The 27,953-nt window shown below is 44.3% G+C and overlaps 1 protein-coding gene across 2 annotated transcripts in view; it reads left to right on the forward strand.

Annotated features, from left to right (window-relative positions):
- The first annotated feature begins 1,191 nt into the window (after positions 1-1,191).
- IL12B (interleukin 12B) overlaps positions 1,192-27,953 on the forward strand; it is a 46,329-nt gene continuing 19,567 nt past the window's right edge. For both annotated transcript variants that reach the window (XM_072145478.1, XM_072145476.1), the window contains exon 1: positions 1,192-1,254. In XM_072145478.1, the coding sequence (XP_072001579.1) occupies positions 1,204-1,254 (51 nt within the window). In that variant the 5' untranslated portion in view covers positions 1,192-1,203. The remainder of the gene's footprint in view (positions 1,255-27,953) is intronic.

Below are 27,953 nucleotides of genomic sequence, written 5' to 3' on the forward strand. Positions count from 1 at the left end.
GAGATCTTGACAACTGATGACTTGATACAGAAAGCATAACATTTGTTAGTTTCTCAAGCTGTAATATGTTTTATAATATGAAGAACCTGCCATGTTGATGGTTTCCTGGAAACTCCTGCAGTGGAAAGTCCGTCCATGGATATTATAGATGGCAGGTCTCTGATTATCTATATATATCTGACGTATGAGGAAGAGAAAATCTGGTTGATAGATTGCAGCGAGTCTGGTGACACGTCTGAATTGTCACTTGATGAATGGCGCAGGTCCCAGCAGTGAACTTTGACCCCCGTCTCCATATTTCCCCCAGTACTAGAACGTGCAGGAGATGATTTTATTTTTAAGTTTGTTTACAAATCTCCAATTTTTTTTTCTCACAAACTATGTAAATCAAAAATTCCCATAGCAGCTGGAGACGTCTGGTTGCGGCAAGACATGACAAATGCACTTTTGCAACATTTGATTTTCGCCAAAAAAATGGGAAAAAAAAAAGACCTTGATTTTGTCCCAAAACAAAAAAATCCTAAGAATATGTCTGTGGCCCGAGCACTTAAGAGCTAAAGCGGCGAGTTATTTATGTGTCCGGGAGTGTTAGAGCCCATGGGAAAGTGGATGGCACAGCGCAGGACGCGGGACTCAGACTTGTCTGGTTTCAATCAAAACTTCATTTCCCATCCCAGTTGGTGCTGTCCCAGTGTTTTTGGGTGAGAAGATTTGCTTTCAGATGTCTCCCTCTAGTGGACAGTTAGGATAATTACAGGTTAGGGGTTCGAGCTTTGCTGCCTTTAAAGGGGTTGTACATTTTACCTCATGTTTTTTTGTAATGTATGTGTTTAAGTGTGTGGAAGGGCAGACTATGAGGTAATTTACCAATATACATCTATTAATAGTTCTGCTTCGCTTTCTGATATGTAAAGTGAAGCCTCCTGTCTTTTACCTCATCAGCCAGAGATTCCTGACCATAAAATGGCCGCCGATGGAGGGTCATGTGATCTCCTACTGTCCATGAGCAATCGCCCTGATGGGACCTAAACTGAAGCCTTCTGTCATTTACCTCATCAGTCAGACATTGCTGACCATAAAATGGCCGCAGATAGAGGGTCATGTGATCTCTATGTCCATGAAATTCACCCTGCCATGATCTTATTCGTGAATATAAAATCATGGTCCCATCAGGACGCTTATTCATGGATAGATAGAGATCACATGACCCTCCATCGGCGGCCATTTTATGGTCAGGACTGTCTGACTGATGAGGTAAAAGACAGGAGGCTTCACTTTACACACACATTACAAAAAACATGAGGTAAATTGTCCCACCCCGTTTAAGATCTACTAAAAATTACAAGCTTGAGTTACTGGGGGTAAGATGTACAAAAAGTTTTAGATACATAAGGGGCCCTATATTAAAATAAAAAAATCTCAGCAGCCTTAGGTTACATTCACACACACGTATGTGGGACGTATATATACATCCCCCATACACGGCAATGGGTGCCCGGTGGTACTTTACCATTCCGTAGCCGGGAGAAAGGTAGGACATGTCCTATCTTTCTCTCGTAATACGGCGCCGCGGTCATATATCGCTATGGAGAGGGGCGTGGGGGAGAGCGGCGCTCACGTGTGCCTGTTGTGTTAAAGTACGGCGAACACATGTCCGCATGAATGTAGCCTTACAGTGAAGAATATTTATGCTAACTCCTGGAGATAGACAATCAATAGTAATTCCTAGAAAGCCCCTTTAAGAGGCGGTTGGTAGTAAACACTAACTTCCATAAAGGCTCAGGTGTAATAACGGAAAAAAAATTAGGGCATAATACAATGTGGGTAAAAGGAGCCTGTCACCAGAATTTTTCCTATTTAACTACGAGCCCCCTCAGGTTGTCCCTTTTTTTTGTGAAATATCACCTACAAAAATTCTTCTCCATAGTCATGTGACAATGAGAATAGAAGAGTCATATTTTGCGTACGATGAGTCACTGTAAGAGGCTGAAGTGAAGTGTCACTTCAGATGCGCCTGTCTTTGTTTGTATAGAATCTAGAAACATGATTCTGGTGTCATATAAAAGATAAGAACTTCTTCTTTCAGATCGCCTAAGCTTTTGGTTCTAGCAGCTACAAAACTCGAAATACTGGCAGTTAAAAAAGGCAGGAATTGGATTTTTATTTGCAGCTTCCAACTACCTGTATATCCAGTCCTGTAGCTCACAGAATAAGATGAAATTCTTGTCTTTAAGCTTGTTTCTAGGTGCTATAGAAGATATTGATGTCTGTAGCAACGCTTCCCCTGCAGCCTCTAAACTAGACTCTTCTCAGGTAAAATATGACGCTTCTCTGCCCATTTTCATACGTCTTTGAAGGATTTTTTTTTTTTAAATAGGTAAACGGGTGAGATTTCACATAAAAGAGTGAATTGTATAAAGGAAATGTCATCCTTCCTGAGGGGGTGGTAGTTCAATGGGGTACAATCCTTTTAATAATACTGACTAAAAACAAGTTAGACAAGAAAAAATCTGCAACAATGGATATTTTGGACAATGGGCATATTTTTTCAACAAATTTTAAGTAGGTAATAAATGAAGCGTTTGTTTTAAAAAAAAAAAAAAAAAAAAGAGATTCTGCAGCAGCTGCTATAGTATAGCAATAAATGATTAAAAAATGTAAGCAAAAGGCACTATCCTGATTATTATACATACGGTGTACATAGGTTACTTTTTTATGGTTGCGATTATATTTAGTACCTTGTAGAACCAGTTGGGTGGCGGGCGGTGCGCCGTCCTACACACTTGTACATTGCTCAACACCCGCGCAGACAATAACTTCCTAAAATACAACATACAAAATACATTCACTTCCTTATTACACGACATGATTGGCTACTACACAGCCCCAGATAATGAGGTGCACCTCACTATTCATGGGGGAAGGAGCGTAACGACAGGTTTTTGACTATAAAGGTATAAAAAGTCACAGAGGAAAAAAAAAGCAGTAAATAAAGAAGCTGTAAGAAGGGCTTTAGATAATCTATACACTTTTTGTGATATATGATTAACAGCTGAGGTTCTGCAGCACCTGAGGTGTGTATTTTGATCTTCTGCACCAGTGGAGGTGTGTAATATGAGGTTCTGTAGAAGCTGAGGTGTGTATTATGAGGTTCTGCAGCAGCTGAGGTGTGTATTATGATGTTCTATAGCAGCTGAGATGTGTATTACGAGGCCCTGAAACAGCTGAGGTGTGTATTATAAGGTTCTGAAGCACCTGAGGTATGTATTATGAGGTTCCGCAGCAGCTGAGGTGTGTATTATAAGGTTCTGAAGCACCTGAGGTATGTATTATGAGGTTCTGCAGCAGCTGAGGTGTGTATTATAAAGTTCTGCAGCTGCTGAGGTGTGTATTATGATGTTCCGCAGCAGTGGAGGTGTGTATTATGAGGTTCTGTAGAAGCTGAGGAGTGTATTATGAGGTTCTGCAGCAACTGAGGTGTGTACTATGATGTTCTACAACAGCTGAGGTGTGTATTATGATGTTCTGCAGCAGCTGCGGTGTGTATTATGAGGTTCCGCAGCAGCTGAGGTCTGTATTATAAGGTTCTGAAGCACCTGAGGTATGTATTATGAGGTTCTGCAGCAGCTGAGGTGTGTATTATGAAGTTCTGCAGCAGCTGAGGTGTGTATTATGAAGTTCTGCAGCAGCTGAGGTGTGTATTATGAGGTTCCGCAGCAGCTGAGGTCTGTATTATAAGGTTCTGAAGCACCTGAGGTATGTATTATGATGTTCCGCAGCAGTGGAGGTGTGTATTATGAGGTTCTGTAGAAGCTGAGGAGTGTATTATGAGGTTCCGCAGCAGCTGAGGTCTGTATTATAAGGTTCTGAAGCACCTGAGGTGTGTACTATGATGTTCTACAACAGCTGAGGTGTGTATTATGATGTTCTGCAGCAGCTGCGGTGTGTATTATGAGGTTCCGCAGCAGCTGAGGTCTGTATTATAAGGTTCTGAAGCACCTGAGGTATGTATTATGAGGTTCTGCAGCAGCTGAGGTGTGTATTATGAAGTTCTGCAGCAGCTGAGGTGTGCATTATGAGGTTCCGCAGCAGCTGAGGTGTGTATTATAAGGTTCTGAAGCACCTGAGGTATGTATTATGAGGTTCCGCAGCAGCTGAGGTGTGTATTATAAGGTTCTGAAGCACCTGAGGTATGTATTATGAGGTTCTGCAGCAGCTGAGGTGTGTATTATAAAGTTCTGCAGCTGCTGAGGTGTGTATTATGATGTTCCGCAGCAGTGGAGGTGTGTATTATGAGGTTCTGTAGAAGCTGAGGAGTGTATTATGAGGTTCTGCAGCAACTGAGGTGTGTACTATGATGTTCTACAACAGCTGAGGTGTGTATTATGATGTTCTGCAGCAGCTGCGGTGTGTATTATGAGGTTCCGCAGCAGCTGAGGTCTGTATTATAAGGTTCTGAAGCACCTGAGGTATGTATTATGAGGTTCTGCAGCAGCTGAGGTGTGTATTATGAAGTTCTGCAGCAGCTGAGGTGTGTATTATGAGGTTCCGCAGCAGCTGAGGTCTGTATTATAAGGTTCTGAAGCACCTGAGGTATGTATTATGAGGTTCCGCAGCAGCTGAGGTGTGTATTATAAGGTTCTGAAGCACCTGAGGTATGTATTATGAGGTTCTGCAGCAGCTGAGGTGTGTATTATAAAGTTCTGCAGCTGCTGAGGTGTGTATTATGATGTTCCGCAGCAGTGGAGGTGTGTATTATGAGGTTCTGTAGAAGCTGAGGAGTGTATTATGAGGTTCTGCAGCAACTGAGGTGTGTACTATGATGTTCTACAACAGCTGAGGTGTGTATTATGATGTTCTGCAGCAGCTGCGGTGTGTATTATGAGGTTCCGCAGCAGCTGAGGTCTGTATTATAAGGTTCTGAAGCACCTGAGGTATGTATTATGAGGTTCTGCAGCAGCTGAGGTGTGTATTATGAAGTTCTGCAGCAGCTGAGGTATGTATTATGAGGTTCCGCAGCAGCTGAGGTCTGTATTATAAGGTTCTGAAGCACCTGAGGTATGTATTATGAGGTTCCGCAGCAGCTGAGGTGTGTATTATAAGGTTCTGAAGCACCTGAGGTATGTATTATGAGGTTCTGCAGCAGCTGAGGTGTGTATTATAAAGTTCTGCAGCTGCTGAGGTGTGTATTATGATGTTCCGCAGCAGTGGAGGTGTGTATTATGAGGTTCTGTAGAAGCTGAGGAGTGTATTATGAGGTTCTGCAGCAACTGAGGTGTGTACTATGATGTTCTACAACAGCTGAGGTGTGTATTATGATGTTCTGCAGCAGCTGCGGTGTGTATTATGAGGTTCCGCAGCAGCTGAGGTCTGTATTATAAGGTTCTGAAGCACCTGAGGTATGTATTATGAGGTTCTGCAGCAGCTGAGGTGTGTATTATGAAGTTCTGCAGCAGCTGAGGTGTGTATTATGAGGTTCCGCAGCAGCTGAGGTCTGTATTATAAGGTTCTGAAGCACCTGAGGTATGTATTATGATGTTCCGCAGCAGTGGAGGTGTGTATTATGAGGTTCTGTAGAAGCTGAGGAGTGTATTATGAGGTTCTGCAGCAACTGAGGTGTGTACTATGATGTTCTGCAGCAGCTGAGAAGTGTATTATGTGGTCCTGAAATAGCTGAGGGGTCTATTATGTGGTTCTGCAGCAGCTGAGGTGTGTATTATGAGGTTCTGTAGCAGCTGAGGTGTGTATTATGAGGTTCTGTAGCAGCTGAGGTGTGTATTATAAGGTTCTGTAGCAGCTGAGGTGTGTATTATGAGGTTCTGCAGCAACTGAGCTGTGTATTATTAGGTTTCACTGCAGATGCGTGTGAATTATGAGGTTCCGCATCAGCTGAAGTATGTAATTAGTGCAGTAATGTGACCATAGCTGTACTATAAGGAAAGAAATAAGAATCACTTCCTTGTGGATGACTTGGGGAAGACCAAAATGCCAAATATCCCCTAAAGCAAACAGGATTTTGTGTGCTGAAATCCCCTTCCATCCTTCCCATGTTATACCTGCTCTCCCCACTTTCTGCATGAGCAGTATCAAACAAATTGGGGGTCATTTACTAAGTGGACGATTTGCGTTTTCCCGACGTGTTACCCAAATATTTCCGATTTGCACCGATTTTCCCTGTATTGCCCCGAGTTTTTGGCGCACGCGATCGGATTTTGGCAGATCGGCGCTGGCATGCACGCGACGGAAATCGGGGGGCGTGGCCGAACGAAAACCCGACGGATTCGGAAAAAAACGCAGCATTTAAAAAACCGAAAGTGTCGCAGAGCTTGCACTTACCTTCATCCAGGATAGGCCGGTGTATTTGAGTGCGTTCCGATGCTTTTCAGCGCAGCAGCGTCACCTGGTGGACGTCGGAGGAACTACCTTAATGAATCCCGGCCGGACCCGAATCCACCGCAGAGAACGCGCCGCTGGATCGCGAACGGACCGGGTAAGTAAATCTGCCCCATTGACAGTAAGAGGATCAGGGGTTAATGTTTCCTGTAATATCCTCGATGTTCTGATGATGAAAATGCAAAAATTGTTCTTTTTGTGTCTACAGCTCCTACACAGACATGTGTATCCATGGTAACAGACTACAAAGAACCCTACGCAGTCTGGTCCTGCAGTCATTATTCATTCTCCATTCTTCTTCCTTTTACTAGGATATAGTTGATCCATATGTTTAAAAAAAATGGAGAATTACAATATGACTACTCCATGACTGCAATGGGTTTGTTTGTATTCCGTTACCCAGGAGACACATAGGTATGCACAGGAATAAACATATTGGCCACTAGAGGGAGCTACAGCAAGTGGAAGAACAGCCCAGTTCTCCTATTCACTTGAATGAGAGCTGATCTGCAGTTACTCATATTGGCCACTACACAGAGGATGGAGTTATTTTTCCCTTGTGGGCAGAGCATAGGTAGTTGGAATTACCTGATCTGTGGGTGTCACTGATACCAAATTGATGACCAATCCTATGACTAATTCTATGTGTCTATGTGAGCGATCACCCCCTACAATCTAAAAATGATGGGTGATGGGCCCCAAAGCTTTCATATCTGAGCATCTGGATCACTTCTTGATGTCCCCTAGGTCTACAGCTCTGAATTGCTTTCGGGCATTGACATTGGCTTTTCTCCTGCACCAACAGTCTTTATCCGATGAAGACCTCATCAGAACACCACCACCTGACATACGGCACTGCAGGCTTTACTTGGACCTTCTTGTCCATACAATTCATGGATTTATGGAGTTCATGCCCTCATGATTTCTAAATATACTGCATGTTATTTTTAGTTTTCTCCACATAAAAGCAGATTACTTTTGTCCATTGGGACTAGAACACAAAACTGAAGAAGGTGGAATTTTAGGTTTCTTACATGGCCTTTTACAAGTGCTCTTGATAGGAACCAACAACTTTAGTACCGTCCATAAGAACATGACTAAGCTGGGTGAAATGAGTTGTGCCAACTGTGATTAAACTGCAGTACCAGACACAACCACACTCATGGATGTCACTGTAACAGGTTCTTCTGCCTAGTTCCATTGACCATGAGGATCTACTAGGCTTGGTCATCATAAGGCTCTCCTAGGCTTGGTCATCATGAGGATGTCCAAGGCTTGTTCATCATGAGGATCTCCAAGGCTTGTTCATTATGAGGATCTCCGAGGTTTGCTCATCATGAGGATCTCCGAGGCTTGCTCATCATGAGGATCTCTGAGGCTTGGTCATCATGAGGATCTCTGAGGGTTGGTCATCATGAGGATCTCTGAGGCTTGGTCATCATGAGGATCTCAAAGGCTTGTTCATTATGAGGATCTCTGAGGCTTGGTCATCATGAGGATCTCTGAGGCTTGGTCATCATGAGGATCTCTGAGGCTTGGTCATCATGAGGATCTCTGAAGCTTGGTCATCATGAGGATCTCTGAGGCTTGGTCATCATGAGGACTCTGAGGCTTGGTCATCATGAGGATCTCTGAGGCTTTGTAATCATGAGGATCACCAAGGCTTTATCATCAGGAGGACTATGAGGCTTGGTCATCATGAGGATCTCTGAGGCTTGGTCATAATGAGGATCTCTGAGGCTTGGTCATCATGAGGATCTCCGAGGCTTGGTCATCATGAGGATCTCTGAAGCTTTGTAATCATGAGGATCACCAAGGCTTTGTAATCATGAGGATCACCAAGGCTTTGTAATCATGAGGATCACCAAGGCTTTATCATCATGAGGACTATGAGGCTTGGTCATCATGAGGATCTCTGAAGCTTTGTCATCATGAGGATCTCTGAGGCTTGGTCATCATGAGGATCTCTGAGGCTTAGTCATCATGAGGATCTCTGAAGCTTTGTAATCATGAGGATCACCAAGGCTTTGTAATCATGAGGATCACCAAGGCTTTGTAATCATGAGGATCACCAAGGCTTTATCATCATGAGGACTATGAGGCTTGGTCATCATGAGGATCTCTGAAGCTTTGTCATCATGAGGATCTCTGAGGCTTGGTCATCATGAGGATCTCTGAGGGTTGGTCATCATGAGGATCTCTGAGGCTTGGTCATCATGAGGATCTCAAAGGTTTGTTCATTATGAGGATCTCTGAGGCTTGGTCATCATGAGGATCTCTGAGGCTTGGTCATCATGAGGATCTCTGAGGCTTGGTCATCATGAGGATCTCTGAAGCTTGGTCATCATGAGGATCTCTGAGGCTTGGTCATCATGAGGACTCTGAGGCTTGGTCATCATGAGGATCTCTGAGGCTTTGTAATCATGAGGATCACCAAGGCTTTATCATCAGGAGGACTATGAGGCTTGGTCATCATGAGGATCTCTGAGGCTTGGTCATAATGAGGATCTCTGAGGCTTGGTCATCATGAGGATCTCCGAGGCTTGGTCATCATGAGGATCTCCAAGGCTTGGTCATCATGAGGATCTCTGAAGCTTTGTAATCATGAGGATCACCAAGGCTTTGTAATCATGAGGATCACCAAGGCTTTGTAATCATGAGGATCACCAAGGCTTTATCATCATGAGGACTATGAGGCTTGGTCATCATGAGGATCTCTGAAGCTTTGTCATCATGAGGATCTCTGAGGCTTGGTCATCATGAGGATCTCTGAGGGTTGGTCATCATGAGGGTCTCTGAGGCTTGGTCATCATGAGGATCTCAAAGGCTTGTTCATTATGAGGATCTCTGAGGCTTGGTCATCATGAGGATCTCTGAGGCTTGGTCATCATGAGGATCTCTGAGGCTTGGTCATCATGAGGATCTCTGAAGCTTGGTCATCATGAGGATCTCTGAGGCTTGGTCATCATGAGGACTCTGAGGCTTGGTCATCATGAGGATCTCTGAGGCTTTGTAATCATGAGGATCACCAAGGCTTTATCATCATGAGGACTCTGAGGCTTGGTCATCATGAGGATCTCTGAGGCTTTGTAATCATGAGGATCACCAAGGCTTTATCATCAGGAGGACTATGAGGCTTGGTCATCATGAGGATCTCTGAGGCTTGGTCATAATGAGGATCTCTGAGGCTTGGTCATCATGAGGATCTCTGAGGCTTTGTAATCATGAGGATCACCAAGGCTTTGTAATCATGAGGATCTCCGTGGCTTGGTCATCATGAGGATCTCTGAGGCTTTGTCATCATGAGGATCTCTGAGGCTTGGTCATCATGAGGATCTCAAAGGCTTGTTCATTATGAGTATTTATGAAGGCTTCTTCATCATGAGGACCCTGAGGCTTGGTCATCGTAAGGATCTCTGAGGCTTGGTCATCATGAGGATCTCTGAGGCTTGGTCATCATGAGGATCTCTGAGGCTTGGTCATCATGAGGATCTCTGAGGCTTGGTCATCATGAGGATCTCTGAGGCTTGGTCATCATGAGGATCTCTAAGGCTTGGTCATCATGAGGATCTCCGAGGCTTTGTAATCATGAGGATCACAAAGGCTTTATCATCATGAGGATCTCTGAAGCTTGTTATTGTGAGGCTCTCCAAGGCTTTGTCATCATGAGGATCTCCAAGGCTTTGTCCTCATGAGGATCTTCGAGGCTTGTTCATCATGAGGATCTCTGAGGCTTCCTCATCATGAGGATCTCCAAGGCTTTGTCATCATGAGGATCTCCAAGGCTTGTTCATCATGAGGATCTCTAAAGCTTGTTCATCATGAGGATCTCCAAGGCTTGTTCATCATGAGGACCTCCGAGGCTTTTTCATCATGAGGACCTCCAAGGCTTTTTCATCATGAGGACCTCCAAGGCTTTTTCATCATGAGGACCTCTGAGGCTTTTTCATCATGAGGATCTCTGAGACTTGGTCAACTGGAGGATGTCCAAGGCTTTGTCATCAATGTAGTGTCCATTGTTGGCAGGACATCTATAGTCCATTTTAGAGGACAACTTTAACAGATCTTACAGTATACAAAGATCTTATCCATTGTCCAAATCCATGTAGGTTTTCTTTTTAATTAGAAGCTTGAATTATAATAACTTTTCATTGGTAAACATTTGGGCAAATGGGAAAGACCAATTCCAAGAAGTTTTGTTATTATGACATTCGCTGTGTGTTTTATACACTTTTATAGTAGCTAAAACGTAACCCTAGAGGAGATAACTTCAGACAATACTCTGGAGGGCACAGACTGATGACAAAGCAGTAAGCGTGACACCACAACATTTTTTTTTAAAGAAAATTACCTGGATAAGCGGAAAGCCTTTCTTTTTCTATTTTGTTTTTGTTGTTTTAGCTTCTATTTATGCTGCATACCTATGTTAAGCACATTTTTTCCACCCACAATATCACCAAGTGGCGGGATAGCCATCATTAGTCTAGCCCTGGAAGAACCCTTAAACATTATTTTTTTTATATTACTTTTAAAAATATTATTAAACTGGTCGTGACCAATTAATTTATTTAGGAATTTATTAAACAATGACAATATTGGTTGAATTAAAAGCCATTAAAATTGCAGATTTTATGATGTGGCAGTTTTGTTTGTTTTATTATCTGCTTTTTTGATTTATTTTTATATATTGTGGGGTTTTACTAAGGACACACCCACCAATCCCAGAAACAGAGGTCCCATGTCACAAATATTTTCTCTCCCAAATCTCTTTGGTACTGATGAACAAAGCCCAGCTATATCTGGAAGTCCAAAATTCAGTGCATTCACAACTATTACTCCATTAAACTTTGAGAAACAAGATTTTTTGTCTGGTCTTAGTCCCAGTGGTGAAACCCTCAGAGTTTATATACCGTATATACTCAAATATAAGCCGAGACCCCTAATTTTAACACAAAAACTAGAAAAACATATTGGGGGTCATTTACTAAGGGCCCGATTTGCGGTTTCCCGACGTGTTACCCGAATATTTCCATTTTGCACCGATTTTCCCTGTATTGCCCCGGGATTTGGGCGCACGCGATCGGATTGTGGCGCATCGGTGCTGGCATGCACGCGACGGAAATCGGGGGCTGTGGCCGAACGGTAACCCGACGGATTCGGAAAAACCGCCGTATTTTTTTTTAAAAATTGGTCACACGGGCCATACTCACATGCACCACGATGAAGACGATGAACTCCGGGGCACCTCGGTGGACTTCGGCGCAGCAGCGCCACCTGGTGGACATCGGGCGCAGGACCTTCATGAATCGCCAGAAGACCCGAACGCTTGTCAGAGAAGCCGCCGCTGGAACGCGAATGGACCGGGTAAGTAAATGTGCCCCATTGACTCGAGTATAAGCCGAGGGTCGGAAATGCATTGGTCGCAGCCCCAGTATATATCCAGCAATCCCCCTGTAGTATATAGCCTGCCAGCCCCTGTATTATATAGCCTGCCAGCCCCTGTAGTATTTTGCCAGCCAGCCCCCACCAGTATATAGCCAGCCAGCCCCCAGTAGTATACAGCCAGCCAGCCCCCTGTAGTATATAGCCTGCCAGACCCCAGTAGTATGTAGCCTGTCAGCCCCTGTAGTATTTAGCCAGCCAGCCCCCTGTAGTATACAGCCAGCCTGCCCGCCGTAGTATATAGCCTGCCAGCCGCCTGTAGTGTATAGCCTGCCAGCCCTTCTAGTATATAGCTAGCCCCTGTAGTGTATAGACTGCCAGCCCCCTGTAGTGTATAGCCTGCCAGCCCTTCTAGTATATAGCCTGCCAGCCCCCTGTAGTGTATAGCCTACCAGCCCTTCTAGTGTATAGCCCGCCAGTCCCTGCCCCCAATATAACGGCGGTAGGAAAAAAACAAACAGTCTACTTATCTTCCGATACCCCCTTGCCTCCCCCGCCCCCTCTTCTATACATCGCAGCTCCAACATCGGCTCCGTGTCCCCAAGCGGCCCGTCACAGGCACCATAACGTCAGCCGCTTGCTGACATCATGTGTGCCGGCGCACATAGTAGGATGTCAGCAAGCGGCTGACATCATGATGCTTGCAACGGACCAGGTTACGGAGCCGATTCCAGGGCCACGATGTATGGAAGAGGACCTGTTGGGGGGGCGTCCTGTGGATAAGTGATAACCTCTTGTATTATGTGAGATAGTGAGGGGTGTTGTTCGGGAGGAGGGTTTATTTTTAGTTTAATAATCCTGGAACCTAAATGGTTAAAAACTCTATTTTAGTGATATGTAAATTAACTGCAAAGGCTACTGGTGCGTGGAGTAGCCTCAGCTCCCAGTGCCCGGCTAGACTTGTACACGCCCCAGTAGCCTCTGCAGCTAATTTACATATCACTAAAATAGAGTTTTTAACAAGTTAGGTTCTAGGATTATTAAACTACAGATTAGGTCAGAGACAGGCAGGAGGAATCTACCAGCACATCTACTTCTAATGGTAGATTCTTCATGGTAGGCGCATGGTAGGAGCAGATGTATGGTGAGCAGGAGTAGTGTATTATGTCTTTGCTGGCCTAGCCAGACCCTTGGTCCTGCTTATTATGGAGTAGGGGTAGGCTGGAAGTGGGACGCCTACTCCTTCTGGGCTTTGGTCATGGGTTTCTGTATAGTCCACAGGTGGAGGTCACATGTCTCCTTAGAGCCTCATACATACTTCATGTTAAAATTTGTAGGGGTGCATTGTTTTACATACAGCAAAAGGTATCTGAGTACCTCCCTATCCTATTGGACAAAAGCAGGTGCCTGGCAGCCAGGTGCACGAATATTGAGGGTCTTGTATTGTATTAGTCAGTGCTCGGCCGAACAGGGTTTGTATTGTTTATGCCTTTACTAGGGCGGAATTTATGTTGTTTTGCTAAACTGCTCAATGCACATTACAGGAAGAGGGGAGGGGAGAGAGTCGGATGAGTGAGGAGAGGGAAAATACATGAGGAGACACAGGCCCTAGCTGTCCTCTCCAATCCAACCCTGGAACTCACCACATGCAGCTGGCAGGGAGCCAGGTAACATGAAAAAAAGTTTTGTAAAGTAATGGCAGTATTCAGAATTCTGACAATGGCATTTTATAATTGAGCATGGCAGAGGCTATTGGAACCTGTCACCAGCTAAAAATCACATTCCTGGTGACAGGTTCACTTTAATTTGGACTATAAGCTGCGTGTCTCCCTACTACTACCTAGTATCTGCCAGAGCGTTCCCCACAGTGACCTTTTTTGATAAAAAAAAAAAAAAAGTTTGGTGGAAATTTTGAACACGGAAATAAGGAAAGCCCATGTCCTTTATCATACATACCATCAGATGTCTTCTGGCCGGATTAAATAGGAAACAATTTGTTTTCATCTGAACATATAACTTATTAGGCGAGAGGTCAGGCTAGTGATGTCACGACCCTCTGTCTACTGACGACTTGCATGAGTTTTCCCCCTTGAAGAGTATTTAATGTTACTTATATTTCCCTTCGGAATGGAAATCACTCTTGTATCCATGAATATCAAATGTCACAACATCATGAGAACCTCCAAACAGAAAAAGAGGAACTGGAAGAAAGAAACTTGATAGGGTTCAAAGGGTTAAACGGAGTTCACTAGTTTACACTATTGGAAATTCTACTGCAACCTGTCATCTAATACCAGTCATACCATCGGAAAAATGTATCGGAGAAGGTTAAAGTTTGGAGATTATGGAGGATATCAAATTCCGGGACACGAGCGTGCGCAGCCGGATACACCAGCCTTTTGATGTATCCGGCTGGGGGCTGCACAGCAATTATTTCAGTAGCAGGTCCTACTGTCAGGATCAGTGGTAGTGGATCCGATGACGTAAGCCGACACCTGGGAGTGATGACTAAGTGGCACCCGGAGTCGGCAGGAAAGTGGATTGGACTTCTGCGGCGTGGTACCACCAGGTTGCTCCACAGTCCCCACTTTGTCCGTACAGAATCGTGACACAGTATTGAGGTCGAGGACAGGCATGAGGTTAGGACAGGCGGCAAAGGATCTGAGTCAAGAGCAAGGCATAAGGTCAAGGCAGGCAGCAGAGGAGCAGAGTCAGGAACAAAACCGGGGTCACAACGGGAATTCAGCAAACAGTCGTAAGGCATAGGGTAAAGGTTTCTCTAAGGCTATGAGGCACAAAGATCCGGCAAGGGACACAGTAAGGGGCTGGCTATTTAACAGAATTGTTAAATTTTACAGAGCCGGCGCATGCTCACCCTAGGAGGCGGGGGCGCACGCTGATGGAGACGCTGCTGAAACTCGGCGAGGTAAGTGTGGCAGAGAGGCACAAGGAGGCACACGTGACACCTACTCCAGAGAGCAGGAGGGTCTAACATGGTGGTTGGAAGCAAGTTCACCAAATCCACTGGATTTGGAAGAGCAGGATGAAGACCTACATCCACCCATTCCACTGCTTGGTGTTAGATGGCTTTTCCAGTTGGGAAGAAACTAGACCGAAAAGCAGGAGAACCATAACGGGTGACACAAAGTGCAGAGTTTTTGCCTCTAGGGGCGGAGTTTAAACACAACTTTGCTTGAGGCCCCCAAATTGCACAGTCCACCCATGTACACAACACTGCTAGACTTGTGGTGTGATGTCAGAACTGGTAGACTCCCGTTTCAAGCCAAGTCCCTGTGCCGACACATCCATACTTCTCTCCTTCACCCACTTCCTGTAGCCGGTGGTTAACAGTTACCTGAAAGTTATTTCACCGCTCTACGTCAAGTACTGAAGAAGGACATGTGACAATCCAGAGCTCAGTGCAGACATCGTAATCTTCCTCACTTGTCAAAACAAGTCAATTATAGAAACATTAATAGCAGATCCAACCATGGCAAAAGTCCACTGACGTGTATCTGATAACCAGGAACCGCCACCTATAAATCTCAGATCGCAGATTATACAATGACATGTGTTTTTATATCGTGGATGACAACATTCAGTCGAGATGTTACATTTAGGAAAAGTGAAAATCACTTACTAAGCTGTAATCACAATACTAATAACGACCATAGAGCCTCAAGCCCAAACAGTTAAAGTCCTTGCATCATAGGAAAAATCAGGTTATTATTAACATTATATTTTTATATTACTTCTTTAACCTGTTCACTTGTGCAGAGACAATGGGCTGACACCAACTGATTTCTGACTACTTACCTTTGCTGTATAGACTGAGACAGAAGGTGCGGTCATTTAATAATCTTGAAAAATCTTGAAATATTTTAGTTTTTTACATTGGCCACTAGAGCAGAAACAATAGGCTGACATTATTCGCCTTGTTATATTTGATTAGATTTTTTAGATTTGTTAGCTTTGCTGTGTAGGCTGAGATGAAAAGAGCAGAGTCATTTCAGAATTATCATGGAGGTGACGGTAGTAGTGTAATTCTGAAGGTCTAGATAATATAACACACAAATATGGCATAGTATTGCTGCTCTCCTGTTGCTTCCTGGTGTCTAGGGGCTCAGTTGCTTTCAATATAGGGACACTTAAAATCTATATTAAACTTTGTGATCATATGTCACTTTGTGACTGGCTACAGCCACTATACATATAAAGACCATAATATAAGGATATGGATATGTACATTAGAGTGCAGATTAAATCTAAATCCCATTTCCTAGCATTCCATTACTGTATCTCATACAGAGGTATCCGAGCAGTACGTCTGCAATGTCCTCTCTGATGATGGATTGCACAATTCTTCCTCCTTTGTCTACAGAGTGAGATGATTTCTTGCCGGCTGCAATTGGAAATGTATGAATTTCCAGTCTGTGGTAAATTGAGGAAAGTGGAAAGTTGGCCTAGAACCGGTGAAAGTTAGCGGAGAGGCCAGTGGCTCTTTACCTATACAGTGTATTCCTGGGCACTGGTGCAGTGAGCTGCAGTAACCCAGTTTAGCCACTAGTCACGTCACAGAGCTGTTCTTCTTGTGTGTTCTCTGTGTTAGTTGTGGTATTAGTGCATACACTAGATCCTATCATTAGTGGTGTTATAGAGCTCAAATGTGCACTGCCTGACTTTTAAAGGGGTCATGCACATGTCGTGTAACATTGTCCAGGGTTATTTTAGGCACCTCTCAACCTATTCCTCCTGCCATTATGTCTGGCTGATTACCACATTGACCTGGCGCTGTCTGCCTTGACCTATTGCCCAATTACCGTACTGATCTAATTCTTTCTGCCCTGACTTTGCCTTGTCCACTGACCACTTTCAGACCTGTCCCTAAGGTTCCATTCAGAGGCATCTCTTCACCCACCCGGGTCAGCTCAGACTTTTAATAGAGTTAGCATCCTGGTGGTCCCCTCCATTGAAGTTCCGATCTCTATACAGTATTCAAAGGGTAAAAACTAGAGGAACACTTAGACAGTGCCCTTGGGAGTAGCCATAAGCCAAATCTGCTGCGTTACACCCAGACTCCACATAAATATTCAGAGCTTATAGCTAGAAGGTATGGAATGGAAAAAAGATTGTGGAGCAGATTTACTTACCCGGTCCATTCGCGATCCAGCGGCGCATTCTCTGCGGTGGATTCGGATCTTCCGGCGATTCACTAATGCAGTTCCTCTGATGTCCACCAGGTGTCCCTGCTGCGCTGAAGTCCGCCGAGATCCGCCGGAGTTCACAATCCGTTGCTGGGTGCAGGTAAGCGCGTGTCCAGCAACCCTTTTTTTTTTTAAATGCGGCGGTTTTTCGGAATCGTTTTCATTCAGCCACGTCCCCCCCCCCCCCATTTCCGTCGCGTGCATGCCGGAGCCGTTGCACCACAATCTGATTGCATGCGCCAAAAATCCAGGGCAATTCAGGGAAAATCGGCGCAAAACGGAAAAATTTGGGTAACCCGCAGTAAAAAACGCAATTAGGGCCTGTGAGTCCCAATGTCTTTATGAGATCCAAAGCTCCAGGTGGGTGTAGAGGCATCTGATCAAAGCTGTTGGCATCTACATTTTGCCATTACTGAGAAAAATAGTTTCCGGCTTCCTTTTCTACTGTTGCATCCTCCTGTAGCTGAACTTGGCTTCTTACCTGACTTTGATGCTGCTCCTTGTATCCAACTGGATTGCTGTACCTACATATTCTGTCTGCCCTGACCTCTGCTGGTTATCAGACTAATGCTGTATACACATATTTTGCCTGCCCTGACTTTCACTGGGTATCCAACTGGATTGTTCTACCCACATATTCCTCCTGCCCTGACCTCAGCTGGTTATCTGACTGTAATGCTGCATACACATATTCTGCATGCCCTGACCTGAGCTTGTTATTGGACTGGATTCCCATACACACATACTCTATCTGCACTGACCTCAACTGGTTATCTGACTGTAATGCTGTACCCACATATTCTGCCTGCACTGACCTTCACTGAGTATCCAACTGGATTGCTGTACCCACATATTCTGGCTGCCCTGACCTCTGCTGGTTATCTGACTGCAATGCTGCATACACATACTCTGCCTGAGCTGACCTCGGCTGGTTATCTGACTGGATTACTGTACCCCATATTCCTCCTGCCCTGACCTCTACTGGGTATCTGACTGTAATGCTGTATAAACATAGTCTGCCTGCCTTGATCTCTACTGGGTATCTGACTGTAATGCTGTATACACATAGTCTGCCTGCCTTGATCTCTACTGGGTATCTGACTGGATTTCTGTACCCACATATTCCTCCTGCCCTGACCTCAGCTGGTTATCTGACTGTAATGCTGCATACACATATTCTGCATGCCCTGACCTGAGCTTGTTATTGGACTGGATTGCTGTACACACATACTCTGTCTGCCCTTACCTAAGCTTGTTATTGGACTGGATTGCTGTACACACATACTCTGTCTGCCCTGACCTGAGCTTGTTATTGGACTGGATTCCCGTACACACATACCCTATCTGCACTGACCTCAGCTGGTTATCTGACTGTAATGCTGTACCCACATATTCTGCCTCCACTGACCTTCACTGAGTTTCCAACTGGATTGCTGTACCCACATATTCTGGCTGCCCTGACCTCTGCTGGTTATCTGACTGCAATGCTGCATACACATACTCTATCTGCACTGACCTCAGCTGATTATCTGACTGGATTACTGTACCCCATATTCCTCCTGCCCTAACCTACACTGGTTATCTGACTGTAATGCTGCATAAACATACTCTGCCTGTCCTGACCTCTACTGGGTATCTGACTGTAATGCTGTATACACATAGTCTGCCTGCCTTGATCTCTACTGGGTATCTGACTGGATTTCTGTACCCACATATTCCTCCTGCCCTGACCTCAGCTGGTTATCTGACTGTAATGCTGCATACACATATTCTGCATGCCCTGACCTAAGCTTGTTATTGGACTGGATTGCTGTACACACATACTCTGTCTGCCCTGACCTTAGCTTGTTATTGGACTGGATTGCTGTACACACATACTCTATCTGCCCTGACCTGAGCTTGTTATTGGACTGGATTCCCGTACACACATACTCTATCTGCACTGACCTCAGCTGGTTATCTGACTGGATTACTGTACCCCATATTCCTCCTGCCCTGACCTACACTGGTTATCTGACTGTACTGCTGCATACACATACTTTGCCTGCCCTGACCTCTACTGGGTATCTGACTGTAATGCTGTATACACATAGTCTGCCTGCCTTGATCTCTACTGGGTATCTGACTGTAATGCTGTATACACATAGTCTGCCTGCCTTGATCTCTACTGGGTATCTGACTGGATTTCTTTACCCACATATTCCTCCTGCCCTGACCTCAGCTGGTTTTCTGCCTGCATTGCTGTACGCACATACAGCGCTGTGCAAATTGATTGGGACAATGCAAAAAAAACATGTTTTTTAACATTTAATAATAGAATGTTATAATGCACTGTTACATACTAATTTTTGTATGAAATATGTCCTCCTTTATGAGATTTTCAATGCGTTTTGGCATTGATTCTTCTCGGTTTTTGCATAAATTCTTCATCATAGCACAGTTCATCATGTGTTCTTTGGTTGCACAGTCCATTTTGTCAAGACGTCTCTTCACAATGCTCCACAAATTTTCCACAAGTCTGGTGAATTGACAGCCCTGAACTTTTACTTTATTGTCTTATTGTCTGTATTTCTGTTAACACAGATTCTTCCTGCCCTGACCTTGACCTACACCTTGACTACATTCCCACCTGATCCGTTGGCGTCATGCAGTGTTGTCTCTTGAGTCACCTGGATCAGCTGGTCGCAAAAGCCTAGGATACCTCCGAGAACTAATGACCAAGGGGATAAATCCAATTAATGGGAAAATGGATCACAAAAGATTCTATGTCTTGACCAAGTGCAGGAATCGATACATAAAGAATACCATATTTAGCTGATATTAGGCTGCTGGGAATGTTTTTGCTGATACTATATAAATAAAAAAATGAAAAAGTAAACTTTTCCTAACCATAAATAGTATCAGTATCATGAACAAAAGACACCTAAGTATACACCTATTATCTCTGAACACTATTGCGGTGAGTTTATGGAGACAGGTTCTTGTTTTTTCTTCCCCTTTCAGGGCGATACCACGGAGCCGCTCGGAGACAGAGAGCAGGTTTTGCAATGTAATGGAAAGAGGGGAAGTGAGATCACGCAATACCTTTTCTATTCTCTTCTATGTCACATGCAAGGTACAACATGTGACCAAAAAAAGTGAGATACAAATTTGTGATAGGAACTTGTTTAATTGAAGTGTCTTTAGTGGGTTTTTTGGGTCATAAATTAGTAGGTCATCTAAAATTCCTTTATAAAACTACAAAAAGTTACACATTGGGGGTCATTTACTAAGGGCCTGATTCGCGTTTTCCCGACGTGTTACCCGAATATTTCCAATTTGCGGCGATTTCCCCTGAATTGACCCGGGATTTTGGCGCACGCGATCGGATTGTGGCGCATCGGCGATGGCATGCACGCGACGGAAATCGGGGGGTGTGGACGAACAAATTCGGAAAAACCGCCGCATTTTTTAAAAAGAAGTGTCGCGGAGCTTGTACTTACCTTCACTAGGAATAGGCCGGTGAACTTGAGTGCATTCCGGGGAACTTCAGCGCAGCAGCGTCACATGGTGGAAGTCGGAGGAACTGCCTTAATGAATTCCGGCCGGACCCGAATCCACCGCAGAGAACGCGCCGCTGGATCGCGAATGGACCGGGTAAGTAAATCTGCCCCATTATGTTATCATGAGGAATTATGACAAAGAATATGGAATCTATGGAGGCGCATTTTTTTTATCTGTAGCTTAAGTGAAGAGTTCAAGCTACCATCATGGAGGACTTTCTCCTCTAGTGGTCACTAAGAACTTTACCTAATGGTCAATGTTCAACGAGCTCATGGCCAACAGGTCAACGACCAAGGGCAACACTGGATGAAGTTTTCATGTTCTTCCCAAGTTTGAAAGATTTCACCCGAATGCCCAATTCTAATAAGGTAATGGGGTTGTTTGTGCTGAAAGTTTCATACTCAGCAGAATTAGGGCCACCACTCCCCCCAGTTGCCTAACCTGTAAGCAGATCTGGAAGTCCCTCAGACGTTAATAGAGAGCAATATGACATTGCCTCTTATGCTGCATTGACTTCTGGGGCAGAAGCCCCACTCGTACAAAGCAGGTCCGGGGTACTCGAGGTCACCCGTTCTAAGGGTCATAGGGGGTCTCGGCTATTCTACATTTCTACATTTCTAACTATTCAATCTTTTGGAAATAAATAGGAAACCTGATACAACCACTTTCATAGTGACCTCTATATATATGTAGTGACTTATATATCTATAGCTGCACTGCGCCACAATATATGTTAGTGATATGGGTGTGGATACGCTACTTAAATGTATTTTTTATGGATACAATGAGGTAAGTTAAAAACTTACACTGAAAGCCAAGGGAAATACACAGAGATGAAAGTACATAGTAAAGATGAAAGTGAATATATTTTCTACAAGGGGAAAACCATTGCATAGATATTTCAATAGTCTGTGGTTATGTCTCTTTTTAGTTCCCCCCTGAGAACAATTACCTGCTGAGAAATGTGACCCTTCAACTTCTAGAGAAAACTGTGTGCAGGCAAAGGATGACTACAATGAATGGAAAAGGTCAACAATAACCACATAAAATATCAATATACACAGCAATAGATACATCCAGGGTCGGCATTAGGGTGAGGGAAACTGGGCATGTGCCCAGGGCCCCCTGTCCTAAAGGGGCCCCCTGCATGTGGACTTTTGTGGGCAGAGGATGTATCTATCTCTCATATCAATCTTCTATCATCTATCTATATATAATCTACTTTATATTTCTGCATCTATAAATGTATCATCTATCTATAAATCTATATCATCTTTCATATTTCTTCTATCATCAATCTACCTATCATCATCTACTATATAATTCTCCTACACTCCCATATTACAGATACTTACCTACTAATGTGTGTAACTACAAAGTCTTATTATTGTGCAGGGATAAAGGAGCCTCTTACTGACTGTGACTGTAAATAGTTTTATTTTGGGGCCCCTACTTTTAGTTTTGCCCAGGGCACAACTTAGCTAAAACTGGCCCTGGCCACAGACCACTACTCATAGCTCACAATATTATCAGCATCCTGAGTGGTCAGTTACTAACCTTTCAACAAACTTTGCATAAATTATTAGTACAATAGAATACAAGAGACTTTGTAATATATCTTACCAAAGGAAAATTCTTCTTTCTCCTCTTACTTTGGCTCTTCCCATCCTCCCTCCCTCCTTATCTGCTTTTCGCTTTGAAATCTTTGCTGAATTCCATCTTGCTAAAAAGACACATAGAAATTCACTGAGGTGTTGTATTAAGTAGTGGACTAGGCAGAGGGGAGTGGGAGGAGTCATAGGAGCTAGGTCTCCACCCACCAGCACAGAAAGGACGGTCAAACTACACTACAGTAGAAAAACTGCTAAAATATTAGAATTACAAGTCACATAATGACCAGAATTAGTGTTACTCCTCAAATGATGAGTTTGGCAAATTTGTTGAAAGGTTAGGAGCACTTTAGGTCGTCTATTGAAATGGTCACTGACTAAATTCGAATCTGATTAAATTAAATTCTAATATCTCGGGTGGTCTAGGGTAATGAAGAGATTTTTTTTTAAATGCATTATCTATGGTGGTGTAGGTTGGTTATGGGTTAGGGGTCTAGTTTACTTGGATTTATAGAGTATTTTAATTGATGAACTCTTTATTATTTTATTTTTTTTTTTTTTTAAAGAAAAGTTTGAAAAAATGTTTTAGTGGTAACCTACCACATTGATGCAGTATTGTATAGCAAGCAGGCTGTAGTGTGCATCTCTTGAAACAGGATCCTTTCTTCCTTTATCTTCTAATGGATGTGTTTTTGAGAAAATTATTTTAAATATCTTTTAAAATTATGCAAATTAGCCCCCGGGGCTCCTGTCATAGAAGCCTCTTCTGGCGACGTCTGCAATTGTGCAACCCTGGGTTTGGTGTTACTGCCCGCCTGCTCGCTCCCCTCTCCAGCAAGAGAAGTAGTGATGTCATAATTAGCAGACAAGGGAGCCAGAAGGGGCTTTGGTGGTGGAGACAGGAGCCCCTGTGGCTCATTTGTATAATTTTAAAAGACAGTTTACATTACAAAATAAAGGAAGAACTAATCCTGTGTCAGTGGACATACACCAGCATGTAAGTGTTCTTGGTATACAATACTGCATCCATTTCCTTTAAAATCTATTAAAACAAAATAAAACCTATATAAATTTGATATCCCCGACCCAAACAATTAAGGGGAGGTTTCATTTGGAGTTTACAGTAAAAGCCATAAATAAAATGGTGCAACGCATTTGGAATTTTTTCCCACTTCCCAGTACACAACATGGAATTTTAAATACTGACATTAGGAAGTACAACTTGTTACGCAGAAAACGAGCCCTCATAGAACTCCGTACTCTTAAGTAAGTAAGTTTAAAAGTTATGGAGCAAAAGATCGAAACGCAAAACAAGAAAAAGGGCAGAAGCGGGAAACAAAAAAGGTGGCCTCATCAGTGCTGGTGACCTATATTGTACACAACCATTAGTCATCGCTGCAGATGAAGGGGTCCTCATGGCCCACCCGGACAACCCTTGAGGAGCCACTGATCTCATGGAAGTGCCCAGGTGCTTCGACACATTGATAGTCATGTGGGTATAGATATATAGGTACAGGTACAAGGGAGTGGAAAAAGAGAGCTGGAGGGGATAGGGCGGGATAATAGGACTAAAAAATATAGGAGGGTCGTAGTTTGTACTACTTTACCTCTTCAGGGTCACATTGCTGCTTCACCATTTGGTGGATCATGGAATCTTTATTAGTAGTAACTAGTAGATTCTTTACTTTTGTAATATAAGAACAGTTTTTGTGCCTCCAAACATCCCCTTTAAAGGGTTTTTGCAGCCATATAGAAATCAGTTTCGCCCGCCCCTTGAAACGGGTGGGAACATGGGCATACCTGAGTAAGTGTCGGGGCCCAGGGCTGCTAGTGGGCCCACATAAGGCTGTACATAAGGAATCCATGGTGGTGAGAGGGGCTGTTTCTAATGAATCCACAGGGTGTGAGGGGGTCTTCATATACCATGAGGGGGCTGTTTGGGATGATAAACTAGGAAATACTTTAGGGAACAGGAGACTGTTTTAGTTTCAGAATTTTTTATTCCGCTACATGAGTTCACTGCAAAGGGGCCTACTGAGGCTATGTCGCCAAGGGGCCTTCTGAAACTTGGAGCCCACCCTACGTGGGATATTCTCTTGGGCCAATCACTGACTGAGGTAGCTCATTGCTGAGGCCAAAGTTTAGTTTAAACAGTATTTCCCATCATTCCCTGCTCTACTTCCTGTGGGCCCCAATAGTGTTTTTTGTCTACAGTGATTTCCAGCAAGGGGCAAGTATAAATCTAGGGTGGGAAATTCATTGGTCACAGCCTCCCCTCACAAATGAAATGCCCAGCAGCCTCCCCTACTAATAAAATGTCCAGCAGTCTCCCCCAGTAATGAAATGCCCTGAAGCCTCCCCCAGTAATTAAATGTTCAGCAGCCTCCCCTCACTAATTAAAATATCCAGCAGCCTCTCCAACTAATGAAATGTCTAACAGTCTCCCCTCAGTAAAGAAATGCCCAGCAGCCTCCCCTCACTAATGAAATGTCTAGCAGCCTCCCCCAGTAATGTAATTCCCAGCAACCTCCCACAGTAACGTAATGCTCAGCAGCCTCCCACAGTAACGTAATGCCCAGCAGCCTCCCACAGTGACGTAATGCTCAGCAGCCTCCCACAGTAGTGTAATGCCCAGCAGCCTCCCCCAGTAGTGTAATGCCCAGCAGCCTCCCCCAGTAGTGTAATGCCCAGCAGCCTCCCCCAGTAGTGTAATGTCCAGCAGCCTCCCCCAGTAGTGTAATGCCCAGCAGCCTCCCTCAGTAGTGTAATGCCCAGCAGCCTCCCCCAGTAGTGTAATGCCCAGCAGCCTCCCCCAGTAGTGTAATGCCCAGCAGCCTCCCCCTGTAATGTAATGCCCAGCAGCCTCCCCCAGTAGTGTAATGCCCAGCAGCCTCCCCCAGTAGTGTAATGCCCAGCAGCCTCCCCCAGTAGTGTAATGCCCAGCAGCCTCCCCCAGTAGTGTAATGCCCAGCAGCCTCCCCCAGTAGTGTAATGCCCAGCAGCCTCCCCCTGTAATGTAATGCCCAGCAGCCTCCCCCAGTAGTGTAATGCCCAGCAGCCTCCCTCAGTAGTGTAATGCCCAGCAGCATTCCCATATTATATAAAAAACTAAACTCAGTATGTACCCCCGGTGCTCCTCCCCGCAACTCATTTTCTCTTTTTTAGCTTCCTGTGTAACAAACCGGGTAGAGATGGGTCCATGCACTCTGCCCGCATACACTATGACATCATGAGTGTGTCCTCGTGGGCAGAGCCAATGGACCCGTCTTTATCCGCACTGTTACACAGGAAGCTGACAGAGAAGAGGCGCTGCAGGGTGCACGGGGGGTAAGATTATTATGTACTTGAGTATAAGCCGAGAGATTTTTTCAGCACAAAAATTGATATCATAAGTATATGTCTTCAACACCCTGGAGCCAGAGGTGTCAAGTTTCTATTCCCTCCTGGACACCCATGTCATCTCCTCTCTGGTATTGTTCTCTGTTTTGCTTTCCTATCGCAATGTAGGCTCTCTCGCTTCTTCTTTGGGACAGAGAGATCCCCTTTATGTCGTCACGGTTCTCCATACCCAGAGCAAAAGCCCTTATCACATCATGAAATTTGTCTTATTCCATTCTTGACAATTGGACTGGAAATATTAAAATATTTCCTGCCGATGATCAGGATGATTCATTCGCCTTGTACCATGTAAATGTGAATCATCGGTTTCCAATGAATTTTCTTTCCAACCGAGAGGAGAATTTGGCTGAGTTTACATTTTGGTCACTTTGAGGTGTCACCGTATCACAGAACGATGGACATCAGGACAGTCCTTGACACCATAGGGGGCTTTAGGGGTGAGGGATCAGAGATGGAATTTTGGCTTCGGTTTGAAATGGAAACTTGAAATTCAGATGCAAACAAAAGTTTAATTTATAGTTTTGTTAAAAAAGATCATAGCTAGGGTTATATTATTCCTGGAAACCTCCCATATGGGCCGAAAAATAGTGTGCAGCTCATTCCTGGTGACGGCTTTGGTGTGGTTTCCCAGTCTTCAATACCTCTGAGTGGGACATCACTTGGAGAGAAGAGGAATTTATATCCCATGCGGGTCTCATGACTCCAGGCTCAGCAAAAGGTGCTGTGGGCCGAGAGACCACTACAATACTGGAGCATGGCACGAACAATTGTTAGGGGCCTGGCACTCGGAGAATCCTGGTAAAACCCATTTAATAGTATGGACACTTATGTAAAAAGATGTCACTGCTGAAAATGGCACAGGGAAAAAATAAAGCAACTTGGTTTGTCTTGGTTTACTAAAAAATAATGCTTTTTGAACATAAAGCTCCTATCAAGAGCTATCTGTCTCCATGGTTACAGACTACATCCACATGTAGTCCCACCCTGAAGTAATTTCATTATTATTATTATATCTTTATGACTAAGGCTATCCGCACATGCTGCAGATTCTGTGCAGATTTTACTTGTGGATTTTGGTGCCAAAAATCTGCAGCGTAGAGTAGTATTAAAACGAATGTGATTTGACAAAAGTAATGAAAAGAATGAAGTTTTTTCTGGAAGGAAATTGAAAAAAAAACAAATAAAATGATTAGGTCGCTTTTTTCGGCTATCTGCACACGTTGCAGATTCTCATGTGGAAAATCGGAATCCGATACGTGCAGTTTTCATGTGCAGTTTTCATGTTGACTTCATGCAGATTTTCAGTCTTTTTTTGTGCTTTTCAATGCAGATTTTCCACACGCGTATTTTTTCTCAGCCTTTTAGGCCCCTTTCCCACAGTCATTATGGGGATCTGGCCGCAGGTCACGGTATAGTGAGCACACACGTGTGGCACCGCACCGTGCATGGGGAAAAGAGCACGCTCTGGGGCTGATTTACTTACCTGTCCCTACGCGATCCCCGTGGTGAGTTGTCCGACGAGGATGAACAGCTACCGCAATTCACTTACATCGTGCTCCCGATATCCTGCATGTGTCAGTTCCCCGCTCAGGCCCGTCGGAGTTCACCTTCTTCTTCCCGATGCATTTAAGTGCATGGCTTGCGACACAATTTAAATGTTAAATCCCGCAACTTAGTCCGTATCAGTCGGATTGTCCGACAACCACGCTCCCCCGATTTGTGTCGCATGAAAGCCGACGCGATTGCACCAAAATCCGATCGCGTGCGCCAAAATCCCCTGTTAAATGCGGCACCAATCGGAAATCGTTGGGAAACCCGGCGGAAATGCAGTCCGCAGACCCTTAGTAAATGTGCCCCTCTATCTTACCCCCTACATACAGCCTGGCGCTCATCCCTCCTCCTCTCCAGCGCGCTGCCATGTGCTCACCTGGGTACGGCCGGGCAAGTGGGCTGTAAGCACACGAACGTGTGTACTGTACGTACTGTATATATGTCCGCCACCATGGAGAGAAGGATGGGTGGCCCTCCCCTCTCCATAGAAATCCATTATTTACGGCCATAACACGGGGAAAGATAGGACTAAAAAGTCCTATCTTTTTCCTGTGTACAGAGCAGTACAGTACCACACTGCTCCTTGCACCCATTGCCAATTATGGGGCTTCTATGCAACAAAAACCCATACAAAAATCTGTAAGAACGCACAAGAAAAGTAACATGATAATTATATTCTGTGAATTACATTCTCTTTAATGCTACTGTATTACGTTGCAGATTTTTCACACCAGAAACCGTGCATAAAATCCCCACTGAATCCCTGGAGTCCCTTCTTGTTCCTCCTCACTGATTTTTTGCGTCTGTTTTATTTTACATTGAGGTCTATGGGAGTCTGAAAATCTGCGAAAAAAAACCTACACCATGATGC

Source organism: Engystomops pustulosus, chromosome 4 (genome assembly GCF_040894005.1).
Source record: "Engystomops pustulosus chromosome 4, aEngPut4.maternal, whole genome shotgun sequence".
Lineage (NCBI taxonomy): Eukaryota > Metazoa > Chordata > Amphibia > Anura > Leptodactylidae > Engystomops > Engystomops pustulosus.